Raw genomic sequence first — 14,569 nt, forward strand, 5'->3', positions numbered from 1 at the left:
TAAAGAAACACATCCTGTATGCTGCCTTAAGCCCCCTTTATCTACCTGTTAGCTTTTTAAATGTCTGTAGACATACTCTCAACATTCCTCCACACCACTGGGTGTCCTTTCTTGCCAAGTGTGAATTTGATTGCATTTGTTATTTATATCTTCCTGCAATCTAAGCTTTCTTCCTCACTGTCAAGCACAAGGTTAGGTTTTGTATCACTTGTAAACAACTTTGTTGTGCTCCTACATTTGGATCTAAGTAATTTGGTATGTATTCTTAGAAGGAATGGAAAAAGAATTAACAGATACTTAACCTGTGGAACTCTTGTGGCCTTCCAGTTACAAAAATACCCATCAGCCAATTTTGGATCAATTTTGCAATATCTCCTTTTAATTCTAAAGGCTTCTACCTTTCTGAGCACTCAGCAATGTGTGATCTTGCTCAAGTTAATTGAACTGCCCTTAATAATCTTTTGTTACTACCACAATTTTTGAGATTCGTCAAGCATAATCCATGCTTCCACACTGGCTGTCCAGATTAATCTTTGCCTTTGTAAATGAATCTATATTGTCCCTAGGAATTAATTAATTTATCACTCCTTTAAACAATGGTCCAAAATGAACCTCCAATCCTCTGGCACCACTCATGGAGCCAGAACTTCCAATGAGCTCCCTTGCTTTGTTTAGCAGCCTGGGTTACATTTCATCTGGACTTGTCCTCAAAAGTGGGTCAATTACCACGAAATTCCTTTTTCGTCAAGAATTTCACATTTGTTTGTATTAATTATGTTGGCATTTTTTTTTAGTGAAGATGCTTGCAAAATATTCAACATACTTTGCATCTAATTCTCTTTAATGCTTGAATTGCTTTTTTAGTCCCTAATAGGTCTTATTCTCCTGTTTGTGTACTTGTGAGAACTAATTTTTATTTTTGTATTACTACTTTTTTCCTCTTTGCTATTCTGGTTACCCTTTTAATCACATTCCTGTAATTTGGTGAACGGGGATCTTGGCATTCTTGTGCAGTGATCACAAAAGTAGGCATGTACAGCAAGTAGCTTGAAGGGCAAATGGCATATTGTCCTTCCTTGCAGGGTTTTGAATTTAAAGATGGGAAAATATAGTTAAAATTGTACAGAGTGTTGGTAGAGCCACAAATCGCTTGTGTACAGTTTTGATTCCTTAATTGAAGAAAGGATACATGACAAATCTAGTCCAGAAGGTAATTATTAAGCCAATTCCTAAAGTGAGAGGCTTGTCCTATTATAAGCAGCTAAATAAATTGGATCTATTTTCTTTGGAGTTTAGAATAAGGGATGATGTTGAAACTTGCAAGTTCCAAAGGGGGAATGTCAATATTGATATTTTCCAAAGCAAACAAATCTTGAAGGGAGTGCAAAATGAGTAGTGGGCATTTTAAAACTGGGGTGCAGAGGTATTTCTTATCAGACGGTAGTGAATATCAGGAATTCTATTCCCCAGATTAGTGGGGTCTAAATCATTGGAGGTATTTAAACTGGAGGTAGATAAATTTTTGAAGGATTGGGGGAAATTGAGTATGGGGAACTTGCACAGAAAAGGAGTTGAGGCCTGAGAGAGGTCTGTCATGATCACATTGAATGGTGGGATAGGCTTGAGGGGCTAGGTGGCTGACCCTTATTTTCTTAAGTACTCTCTCAGGCATTTTTTGTTGTACTTTGTTTAACATAACCTTTTGTTTCTTCTATCCCACCTTCTGTGCATCTCGTCTTCCACATGGCTCTTATTTTGGGTGTCCACCCACTTTTTTTTAATTGTGTAGTGGTGATTATTTGTTTTGGTATTTTGCTTTAGTCTGAAATACTAGTGCAAAAAGTTAGAGGAGATTTAAAATAACAATTGGGTGAACCTGTTAGAGTAATTATAATTTCTATACCAAAAGAACTGATGAAGGTAATGGGTTGACATTAGAAAGCAACAATGGTGATCGTCGATTGCACTGCAAAATTTGTCTCCATTTGTACATGAAAAGATGGAAAAGTGTTTGTAGATCTTTTGGCAAAAACTTATTCCACATTTCTGTTTAATCAGTTTTTTAATCACAATCATGAAACAGAACATTGTGGAATTGTCTAACAGATGATTGATATACTATGTATTGATGGGCCCCATGAAGATTGTATATTTCAAAATTATAAAGAAATATGCTGAGATCCAGATATTGTATGCATGAGATGCATTAAAAGAAAATGGAAACTGATCAGATTTAATAAATCTATTTCTTCTGTTACATGAGTGCTATCAAATCTGGTGAACTTCAGTTAAAACAAGCCAATATGCTATAATGCTAAATAGTCATTTGGAGTGCCCATCTGAATCCCTAATGAAGGACTCTGGTTTGGAGAAATACTGAAAGGACAGTACAAATGCCAATAGGTGTTTCAGTATTTGTAATTTCAATATTTTTAGTAAAATCAACAAAAGACTTTTGAGCAATAGAATTTCCAATTTTATGACCCTCTTTGATAGTCCTTCCACTGAATAAATCTTAAAAATTAGTTTCAAGAATTACCTCCTATGGGCCATTAAATGGTAGACTTCCTTAGACAATAAATTTTCAGTGGGTCCAATAATTTGGTAAGTAAATGTATTCCAGGACTAGTATTATGCAAAGGCAGCCAAAGGTTTCACTCGCTAACGTGATGGCAAAATAAAGTACTGCTCCACTTTGCTACAAATGGAAATTATGGTGAAATTTTGAATTAAAGCAAAATGAAAATTATTGGCACCCTACTGTTAAAGGGAAATTGTTGACTAAGACAATGATGTAAAGGAGAAGGTAGATTTGTTTAATGACTTACAAAAGGCTTTTGAAAATTTGCATCAAGAATTAAATCATTGAATTGAATGGGATTAACAGCAAAGATATGATATTTGTTTGGGGTCAGAGCATGTTGGTAAACAGTTTTTGTGTTTTGGTGCAAGGTGTATAATGTTTCCCTAGGAGTGATTGTTAGGATTAGTAAATCAAAAACATGTACATGCTGGAAATACTCTGCAGGCTCTTCAACCAGAAATGGTTTCTCTTTCCAGGGTGGCACAGTGGAGCAGCTAGTGGAACTGCTGCATCACATTGCCAGATATGTGGGTTCAACTCAGACCTTGGGTGCTGCCTGTGTGGAGTTTGCACTTTCTCACTGTGACCATGTGGGTTTCATTTGAGTGCTCTCATTTCATCCCATGAAATATCTAATGCAAGGGTAAGGCAGATGAACTTGTTGCCTGTACTGATCCAGGCTCTTGCTATGTTGTGGGCATTACAGAAACTTGGTTGAGAGAAGGCCAGGACTGGCAGCTCAACATTCAGATCTTTCAGACAAGAAAGGGATGTGAACAAAGTAGGGGAGTTGCATGACTGATCAGGGAGAATGCAGAAGCATTTAAACGTCCTGGAGGGCTCCTCCTGTGAGGCAATATGGGTAGAGCCCAGGAATAAGGATGGTGCAGTCACTATGATGGGGTTATGCTATAGGCTTCCCAATAGCCAGCAGGAGATGGAGACAAGTATGTCAGCAAATTATGGGAAGATTTTAAAGAAACAGGGTAGTTGTCTTCAATTTCCCCAATATTGACTACAACTTCCTTTAGTGCTAGAAGTTTAGATGGGGCAAAATTTAAGTGTCCAGGAGAGTTTCTTGACACAGTATGTCGATAATCCATCCAGTGAAGGGGCCATCTTAGACCTTGTATTAGGGTAATGAGCCTGGCCAGATGATTGGAGTTTCAGTGGGAGAGCATTTTGGGAACAGTGGTCAAGTAGTTTATGGATAAGGAAAAGACTGGATCGTGGGGGTGGGGTTGCTCTCTGTGGGAACTGCCAAATTCGAGAGGCTTATTACAACATTATTGAGCAGCAGCTGGGAAGAGTAGATTAGGAGTGGCTGTTCTGAGGCAAGTCCACATCTGATGTGAGAGTGGTTAAAGGCCAGCTGGTCAGAGTTCAGGATCAAAAATCTTCCCACAAGGAAGAAAGATGAGGATGGCAAAGTTTGAAAACTTTGGATGAGGAAAGATGTTGCAAAACTAGTCAAAGGGAAAAGTATGTAAAGTTCAGGAAACTGATGTCAGACAGGGCCCTAAAGGAAGCAGCAGAGAACTTAAATGGGGAATCAGCAGGGCTAAAAGACCATGAAATGTCCTCGGGAAGTAGAATTAAAGAGGCATGTTATTGAAAAACAAGGGGGTAAGGAGGGAGAAGGTTGGACCACTGAAGGACAAAGGAGGAAATTAATGTCTGTAGCCAAAGAAAGTGCTAAAGAAGTGTCTTGCAGTATTTAACAAGAAGGGTGTGGAGGATAGTGAGATCGGGGAGGGATTGGTATTCCACGTCATCTTAATATCAGAAAGATGAGGTGGTGGGTCTCTTGAACATTCAGGTGGGTAAGTCCCCAGGGATTGTCTAGATTTATCCCAGGTGATTGAGCAAGTCAAGAGAAGTGATTGCTGGGGTTTGGACATAGCTTTGTATCCTCTTTAGCAACAGGTGGACTGGAGAGAAGCCAGTGTTGGTCCTCTGTTTAAGAAGGGCAGTAGGGACAAACGAGGAAATTATAGGTGGGTGAGTCTTGCATCAACAGCAGTGAAATTATTGGAGAAGATTTTTGGAAAGAGTCACTTTTTTTTATTTGCGAAAGTGTGGATTTATTAGTCAGCATTGCCTTGTGCAGAGGAGGTTGTATCTCAAACTTGAGTTTTTTTTTGAGGAGATGATTGAGGGCAGACCAGTGGATGTTGTATACATGGACTTGAGTAAAGCTTTTGAGAAAGTCCCTGATAGTAGGCTGATCCAGACAATTAAGATATATGGGATCCATGGAGATTTGATTGAATTCAAAATTGACTTTGAAAAATTGACCATAGAAGACCAAGGGATGTTGTTCTGACTGGAGGTCTGTGACCAATGGTGTTCTGCAATGGTCAGTGCTGGCACCTGTTTGCATAAATGATTTGAATGAAACTGAAGGTGGGCTGATTAGGTTTGCAATCGATACAACAATTGGCAGAGTTGTGGCTAGTGAGGAAGGTTGTCGAAGGATGTAGCAGAATATAGATCAGTTGGAAATATAGGCAGAGAAATGGCAGATGGAGTTTAATCTGGATGTGAGGTATTGCACTTTGGAGGTCAAATGTAAGGGGAAAGTATATAGTAAATGGCAGGGCTGTTGGGAGCATTGATGTGCAAAGATCTTTGGGTGCAAGTCCATAGCTCCGAAAAGTAGAAACACAACGAGGTAGGGTGGTTTTAAAAAAAAAGCATGCGTGATATTGGTCATCTTCAGTGAGGGCATTCAGTGTAGAAGTCAGGAAATGGTGTTGCAGCTGTGGTTAGATCACATTGGTGTAGGTCTGGTTGCCACATTACAGTAAAAGTGTGGAGGCTTGAGAGAGGATGCAGATGATGTTGCCTGGATTAGAGTATTGGCTGTCAGGAGAGTTTGGACGAACTTGTATAGTCTTCTCTGGAATGTCGGCGGCTGAGGGAGTGACCTAATGTATATAAAAATAGATGCATAGGGTAGGTAGTCTTTTTCCCCACAGAGTGGAAATGTAAGGTACCAGAAGGTATAGTTTTAAGGTGAAGTGAATGGTGATTGAATAAGATTTGCAAGACAGGTTTTGCATAGTAGTAAGTATCTGGAACATGCTGCTGGGGAGGTGGTGGAAACGGATACAATAGCAATGTTTAAAAGGCATTTAGACAGGCACATGAACAGGTAGGAAATGGAGTGATATGGATCATTGGGCTGAAGGGTGTGTTTCTGTGCTTTATTGCTCTAAGTATCAACACTATCTTTGGAATGTTTCATTTGATTCTGTCTTGTATATTTGCATTTTCTGAATATTTTGTATGCAATGTTTCTTTACCTTTAAATTGATTTAACTAAATTTTGATTGTTTTGGATCATTGACCAAAAGGAAGAGGGAATCTATCTGTTTGGAAAACGTTTTATTTTCCAAACTTAATCTATTAAACTGCTTAATATTGAACAGGGTTTGCCAAATTTGAAGATAGAGTAGACTTGTAGTCCTTGATACGTTCAAACTTTACATAGCTCTGATTTCTGAATTCTCTCCCCACTGAGAAAATAGTCTACATCTTTATTCTTCCTACCAAAATGCATAACCATACACTTCCCTACACTGCTACTTTGCCCACTTTCCCAACCTGCCCAAGTCCTTCTGCAGACTCCCTGCCTCTGCAACACTACCCGTCCCACCTATCATAGGACAGGTAGTTTCTCCACCTATCTAGTGTCATTTGCAAACTTGGCTACAATGCCATCAGTTCCTTCATCCAGATCATTAATATATAAAGTGAAAATTTGTGGTCCCAACACTGACCCCCTGCAGATCCCTACTTGTCACTGACAGCCATCTTGTAAAGGACCCCTTTCTTCCCATTCCCTGCCTCTTCCAGTCAACCAATCTTCTATCCCTATTAGTACTTTGCCTTTAACACCACGGGTCCTTAAGTTGTAGCTGTATCAAAAGCTATAGAATAGAGAGGTCTATAGCAGCATGAATAAAAAATTTGGCTGAGTAGCAGGAAGTAATACTTGAAAGGTTATTTCATGTGGTAGAGGGAAATGTACAGTGGAAATTCCCAGGTATTGCCATTAGAAACACTTAATGTACACCCAAGGAGAAATCATTTAATATTTACAGAAGATAAAATTTGGAAGCACAGTGAACTGAGGGCGTTAAAGGAGAAAAGCAGCAGATGAAATTTAATGCTGAAAAATGTGAAGTGTTGAATTTTGGTGGGAAGAATGTGAAGAAAAGGACATAATACCAAATGTGGTACCATAATGTATAACTCTGGTTTTCCCAACAACAGGAAACAACTCTGCATTTACCCTCTAAAAATTTTGTTGCAATAAGATCCTCTAATTCTTAACTCCAAACTTTTACAAAACCTCTGTTTCAGCCACAACTGCAGTGGTCTGTTCAGTTCTGGGTGCTACAACTAAGAAAAGGTGAATGTTTTGGAGGATGCAGATGAGATTTAACAAAATGGTTGTAGGGATAAGGACTTGTGGGAAGACACACAAGATGGGTTGTTGGCTTTTGGAGCAAAGGGTGTGGTGAGGGGATTGGGTAGAAGTATTTAAAATCATGTAGGGTATAAACAAGCTGTTCCTGAAAGATGGTTCACCTGCAAATTCAGTGAGGTGCTTAAATGAGACTAAGGTCAATCACTGGTTCTGTTTTTGTATTCATTCAAGGGACATGGGCTTCACAGATCAAGCCACTTTTAATTGTCTATCCCTTGTTGCCCTTGGTGGTGGTGAGAGCTGCATTTTGGAACTGCTGCAATCCTTGATGTGGGTATACCCATAGTGCTGTTAGGGAGGAAGTTCCAAGATCTTGACCCACTGACAGTGAATGAAGACTGGTAGATTTCTCAGTTGGGATGGCAAGTGGCTTGAAGGTCAACTTACAAATGGTGGTGGTCCCATGCTTTTGCTGTCCTCCTGGATGATCAAGGTTGTGGGTTTTGGAAGATGCTGTCTGAGGAATCTTGGTGAGTTGTACCATCTACAGGATGCACTGTAGCAAATTGCTATTGTGCATTGGTGGAGTGAGTGGATGAGGTGCTGTACAAGTGGACTGTTATGTCCTGTATGGTGTCAAGCTTCTTGAGTGTTGAAGTTGCACTCATCCAGGCAAGTGGGGAGAACTTCATCCCTGACTTAAGATAATTGACAAGCTTTTGGGGGTGGGGATGGTCGTGAGGTGAGTCACTTGCTGCAGAATTCCTAGCCTCTGACCTGCTGTTGTAGCAGTGTTGTGTATAAGGCTACTCAAGTTCAGTTTTTCATCAGTGGTTACCCCCAGGATATTAATAGTAGGAGATTCAGTGATGGTAATGTCAGAGGATGATAGTTGGATAACTCCTGTGGGGTATGATCATTGCCCGGCACTTATGTAGCATGAATTCCACCCATCAGCCCAAGCCTGGATATTGTCCAGGTCTTGCTGCATTTGGATGTGGGCTGTTTTGTTATGAGGAGTCATGAATGGTGCTGAACATTTTGCAATCATCAGCGAACATTCCTATTTTTGACCTTGTGATGAAGGAAGGTTGTTGAAGCAGCTGAAGATGGTTGGGCCTAGAACACTACCCTGAGGAACCCCTGCAGAGATCACCTGTAGGTGAGATAATTAACCTCCAACCACCACAGCCATCTTTCTTTGCTAGGTATGATTCCAGCAGAGGGTTTCTCCTGTTTCCCAATTAATTTCTACCCCCTTCTTTGGATTAGAAGTTGAGAACAATGGGGCTTGGAATGGAGGTGATTGCCAAAAGAATCTACGTTTTATTTTTTTCAAACATTGATTGTAACTGTAGAAAGTACTTGGAGCACGTACTTGTGCATATAACAATAAACTTTCTCTTTGTAGAGTGAGGTATCAGTCAAAGCATATTGGCCTTTTATTGCTTTTGGAAGTGGGGAAGTAGTGTTACAGTTGTACAAGTTACTAGTGAAGTCACATCTGGAGTATTGCACAGTTTTAGTCCCCTTATTTACAAAAGGTTATGCTGGTTTTGGAAGCCATTGAACAGATTCACTGGACTAATTCCTCTAAGAGTTGGGCTATCACAAGCTGTTAAAGAAATTTAGGTCTATATTCTTTCATTTAGAAAAATGATGGGTGATCTTAGTGAAACATGAAATTTGGTGGTGGGGGGAGTTAGGAATGATGGGGTTGATGCTTTCAATAGTGGGTGAATCTCAAAAGGGGGGGGGGTGACATCATTACAAAATTAGGGGATGGTCATTTTAAAACAGGTGCAAAGGAATTTCTTCCTGCAGGGAATTGTAACTCTCTGGAATTCCCTATCCTGGAGGATCATGGAGGCTAGATCATTGGAGGTATTTAAAGAAAAAGTAGATGTGTCTTGGAAACACTGGAGAATTGAGGGCTATGGGGAATTGGCACAGATGAGATGAGGCCTGGGGCAGATCGGCCATGATCATATTGAATGGTGGGGCACGCTTGAGGGGTTGAGTAGCCTTCCCCTGTTTTTATTTTGTTAGTCAAATATTGTTTTCTGAAAATTTCGTATCTCACCAGAGCTGTGAGTTTTCAAAATGCACAAAACAATGTTGGGCAATTAAGACCTTTCTGAAGCATAACATCCTAATGGTATGGAACTTTGGTCTGCCCTTCAAATCTCTCAGTGAGTTCATTTCTTGACCCACTAATGCTTTTAATCAATGAGAATAACGAAATTGGTACTGGAGGGATTTCTTTTGGAAACAGAGTCCTAAACAACCCTAGAAAACAATGTTCAATAGCATAAGAGTTGTAATATGCATGGTATTCTTGACTAAAGAGAATATTCAATCATGCTGAAAGATGGCTCTTCTGCAGGTTTGCTGAAATGAGTTGGTTGAACTGGAGAAGGTCAGTCACTGGTTCCACTTGTGTGAACATTTAATGGCATCTGAATGACATGTTTAAGAAATGGCTTTTGAAGGGGGTTATTAAACTTGAATATGCATCAAGGGAATACTATTGAACTGGCTGAATAGAACTAAGGTTTTCTGTTGTCTGAAGATGTGTAAATCAATAGGGCTCATCCTTGCCAGTGATCCTTGCTGGAAGTACAATTGTTTAGTCTTTTGGGTAGGACGTATTCAGTTCCCTCGTCTCCTGCCACCCACTCCAAGGCTCTCAATGACCACTGAGCACAAAACCTAAATACCTATGTAACCATTGACTTGTTAAGAATTTATTTTCCTTGTTAGAATTTTCTTTAAGGAAAAATTGAAGGACATTATTGGAACTCTTGAGAGTAGGAACTTTGGGCTGCTGATTACATTTTGACTTGTCAAAATGCAAAATATTGTATTACATTTCTGAAAATGTCATGCAATTTTTTTCCTTTCTATTTTCAGTTGAAAGATCACGTCAGTGTCTGGTGAGTCCCTCCAATAGTATTCGTCGAACATCCTCATTGGACACACTTGCAGCTCCGTACCTCACTGGTCAGTGGCCTCGTGATGTCCACAGCCATTCTGCCCCTTGTATGAGAGATAAAGCTACACAGGTATGTGAACACGAGTCTTTCACTAAAAATTATTTTTCTGTAAGACAGTGGAGCAGGAGGGGGCATTTAGTCCTCTGAACTATTTCTGGCATTTTATCATGTTATTCCATATCATGTCCTTCTCTGAAAACCAAAGCAAATGATCCCAGTTTCATAGTTCAGCATATTTTGGGTGAATGTACCAGGTTTTCAATTCTGCATTTCCCAAGATTTTCCCCTCTTATCTGCCCCCCCCCCCCCACCAAACCAAATGTTTTTGTGTATTTATCCTATTAAATTGATGAATAAACAAAGCGCTCAAACTTTTAGGAACCATCTGGATTTAAAAAGAAGAAATAAATAAGACACAACCAAATTCATGTTAAAGAGAACCAGCAATATTATTTGTCCAACTTGACTGAGTTTCTATACTGAGCTAATGGAGAAGCTCGGTAGAGGGACTGCAGTAGATACTGGTATAAGAATCTTGCCAAAGCACAGATAAGAGGCTGGTTAACAAAAATCAGTGTGTGAAATAAAGGTGTGGTAATGTGGATGTTTTAAAATAAAATGTTGGCTTGGGTATAGAAGAGTTGAAGTAAATGGGGTTGTTCTTCAGACTGGATGATGGTTCATGGTGGTATTCCTCAGAGGTTGGTCCTCGATTCACTGCATTTTTTAATCTGTATGTCGATGACTTGGATATGGGATATGTGGGGGCAAAATCTAAGTTTGCAGATAATAGTAAACTTGATAAATATGTGTAGTAATAGTGCAAAAAGATGTAAGCTAGATTGGGAAGATGTAACAATGAATTATGAATATAGTATTTATGTTGCCTATTGTCATAATTTAGTCTTTCAAAGCTTACTGCTAATCTTAAGAAGTTATATTGTCACCAAGTTCTGGGGTACAATGGCCAAAGCTGACACTACTCCAGACCAGCCATACTTCAACTGCACTTAGCTGCTTGTCAACTTGAATCCCCTGCAAGATGCAACCTGAACTCGAGGGGGACCAATATCCTTGCAGGCAGGTTTGTTAGTGTGGTACGGGAGGGTTTAAACTAGTTTGCAAGGGGGATGGGAACCAGAGGGATAGATCAGTGGAAGAAGTGCATGGAGTAAAGTCAAATGTAACATATAGAGAGGCTTTGAGGAAGGAGAAGCAGAGTATAGGGTATGAAAGTAGAAAGGTGGATGGGCTAAAGTGTATGTACTTAAATGCAAGAAGTATCAGGAATAAGGGTGATGAATTGAAAGCTTGGATAAATACATGGAACTATGATATTTTGGCTCTTGCAGAGATGTGGCTGTCACCAGGGCAGGAATGGATACTGAATATTCCTGGCTTTCAGTGTTTTAAAAGGGATAGGGAGAGGGGAGGAGGGGTGGTGTTATTGGTCAGGGATACTATTACAGCTGCAGAAAGTGGATGATGTAGAAGGATCCTCTCTAGAGTCAGTATGGGTGGAAGTTAAGAACAAGAAAGGAGCAGTTACTCTACTGGGAGTATTCTATGGGCCCCCCAGTAGCAGCAAGGATACTGAGGAGCAGATTGGGAGGCAGATTTTGGAAAGGTGCAAGAATAACAGGGTTGTTATCATGGGAGACTTCAACTTCCCAAATATTGATTGGCACCTGCTTAGTACCAAGGTTCAGATGGGGCAGAGTTTGTTCAGTGCGTCCAGGACGGATTTCTGTCACAGTATGTTGACAGGCGGACTAGAGGGAATACCATATTAGATCTAGTATTAGGTAATGAACCGGGTCAGGTGACATCTTATCAGTGGGTGAGCATTTCAGGGATAGTGACTACTGCTCCATAAACTTTAGCATAGGATAGGAGCAAAGAGGACAGGAAGATATTTAATTGGGGAAGGACAGACTGAGGCTATAAGGCTAGAACTTGAGTGTAAATTGGGATCACATTTTTGAAGGGAAATGTACTATGGGGATGTGGTTGTGGTTCAGGGATCTCTTGCAGGATGTTAGGAATAAATTTTTCCTGGTGAGGCAGAGAAAGAATGGCAGGGTGAAGGAACCATGGGTGACAAGAGAAGTGGAACATCTAGTTAGGAGGAAGGCGGCAGCATACATAAGGTGTAGGCAGCAAGGATCAGATAGGGCTCATGAGGAGTATAGGGTAGCAAGGAAGGAACTTAAGGGGCTGAGGAGAGCAAGAAGGGGACATGAAAAGGCCTTGGCGAGTAGGGTTAAGGAAAATCCCAACGCTTTTTTTCACGTGTGAAGAGCAGAAGGATGGCTAGAGTAAAGGTAGGTCAGATTAAAGACTAAGGTGGGAAGGTGTGCCTGGAAGCTGTGGAAGTGGGTGAGGTCCTCAATGAATACTTCTCTTCAGTATTCACCAAGGACAGGGGCCTTGATGATGCTGAGGATAGTGTTGGTAAGGTTAATGTTCTGGAGCATGTTGATATCAAGAGAGGATGTGTTGGAGCTCTTAGAAAATCTTAGGACAGTTAAGTCCCCAGGGCTTGATGGAATATTCCCCAGGCTGCTCTGTGAGGTGAGGGAGGAGATTGCTGAACTATTAGCTAGGATCTTTGAGCCTTCATTGTCCATGGGAATGGTACCAGAAGATTGGAGGGTGGCAAATGTTGTCCCCTTATTCAGAAAAGGTAGTAGGGATAATCTAGGGAATTATAGACCAGTGTGCCTTATGTCTGTGGTGGGCAAGCTGTTGGAAAGGATTCTACGAGATAGGATCTATGAGCATGGATTTTGGTAAGGCATTTGACAAGGTTCCACATGGTAGGCTTCTTCAGAAGGTCAGTGGGCATGGGATCCAGGGAAGCTTGGCTGTGTGGATTCAGAATTGGCTTGCCTGTAGAAAGCAGGGTTGTGGTGGAGGGAGTGCATTCAGATTGGAGGGCTGTGACTAGCGATGTCCCACAGGGATCGGTTCTGGGACCTCTACTTTTCATGAGTTTTATTAATGACTTAGGTAAGGGGGTAGGAGGGTGGGTTGGCAAGTTTGCAGATGACAAAGGTTGGTGGTGATGTGGATAGTGTGGAGGATTGTCAAAGATTGCAGAGGGATATTGATAGGATGCAGAGCTGGGCTGAGAAGTGGCAGATGGAGTTCAATCTGGGGAAGTGTGAGGTGGTACACTTTGGAAGGACAAACTCCAAGGCAGCGTACAAGGTTAATGGCAGGATTCTAGGTAGTATAGAGGAGCAGAGGGATCTGGGGGTTCACATCCACAGATCCCTGAAAATTACAGGGATGGTGTGGCAGGGCCGTGCTCTTCACCCTGAGTGGGACACTTCTGGTTGTACCTCTCTTGAAACTCCCTTCGCCCCCCCCCCCCCCCGATCAGGGTATCCTGGACGTCTCCCCATCGGTTCCTGCGAGCCATTGGGCACGGCAGTGATTTAAAGAGCCCCCAGATCCCTGAAAATTACCTCACAGGTGGATAGGGTAGTTAAAGCTTATGGGATGTTAGCATTCATAAGTTGTGGGATCGAGTTTAAGAGCCACGAGGTAATGATGCAGCTCTACAAAACTCTGGTTAGACCACACTTGGAGTACTGTGTCCAGTTCTGGTCGCCTCATTGTAGGAAGGATGTGGAAGCGTTGGAAAGGGTGCAGAGGAGATTTACCAGGATGCTGCCTGGTTTGGAGAGTATGGATTATGAGGAGAGTCTAAGGGAGCTAGGGCTTTCCTCTTTGGAGAGAGGGAGGGTGAGGGGAGACATGATAGAGGTATACAAAATATTAAGAGGAATAGATAGTGGACAGCCAGCGCCTCTTTCCCAGGGTACCAATGCTCTATACAAGAGGGCATGGCTTTAAAGTAATGGGTGGGAAGTTCAAGGGAGATATCAGAGGAAGGTTTTTTACCCAGAGAGTGGTTGGGGCATGGAATGCACTGCCTGGGGTGGTGGTGGAGGCAGGTATATTGGTCAAATTCAAGAGATTGCTAGGTAAGTATATGGAGGAATTTAAAGTAGAGGGATATGGGGGAGGTAGAGGTTAGGTAGTCTTAGGTGAGGTTTAAAGGTCAGCACAACATTGTGGGCCGAAGGGCCTGGATTGTGCTGTACTGTTCTATGATTCTGTGAAGATGGTGGCTAATACTCCATAAGCTATTGTGCTTGAGCTTTTGCAGATCAGTTTTGATGTGTGGCAGCCAACCTTTTTTTTTTGGAGGATAGTCTGATTCCCTAAATCACTGAAGTGAAAGTGTGGACCTCACCACTGTTGTTCTGGCAACGTTCCATTGTTGGATTGTTCATGGACTACAACAAATGGGTTGCTAACTTGTAAGCACTAAATCACCCTGAAGTCCTGATGTATTCATTTCAATGGTAGGAAATGGCTCCAAAAGGAAAATTTCAGATAACTTGCATAGATTATTCACACGTTTGCTTGCTTTTTTAAACAGCTTTATTTGGATTTTTAATTTACTATTTGGGTTTTTAAGAATGTTCAATGTTTGAATGGAGGAGATGCAAAGTGTTTTCACTCAAAGTCAGTTTG

At 41.1% G+C, this 14,569-nt stretch overlaps 1 protein-coding gene across 1 annotated transcript in view; it reads left to right on the forward strand.

Moving 5' to 3' along the window:
* The window catches only part of LOC127573584 (protein FAM117B-like), a 157,994-nt gene that overhangs the window by 15,610 nt on the left and 127,815 nt on the right, over window positions 1-14,569 (forward strand). Inside the window, 1 exon segment of the mRNA XM_052021948.1 lies at window positions 9,936-10,087. Coding sequence (XP_051877908.1) covers window positions 9,936-10,087 — 152 coding nt within the window.

This window comes from Pristis pectinata, chromosome 1 (assembly GCF_009764475.1).
Source record: "Pristis pectinata isolate sPriPec2 chromosome 1, sPriPec2.1.pri, whole genome shotgun sequence".
Lineage (NCBI taxonomy): Eukaryota > Metazoa > Chordata > Chondrichthyes > Rhinopristiformes > Pristidae > Pristis > Pristis pectinata.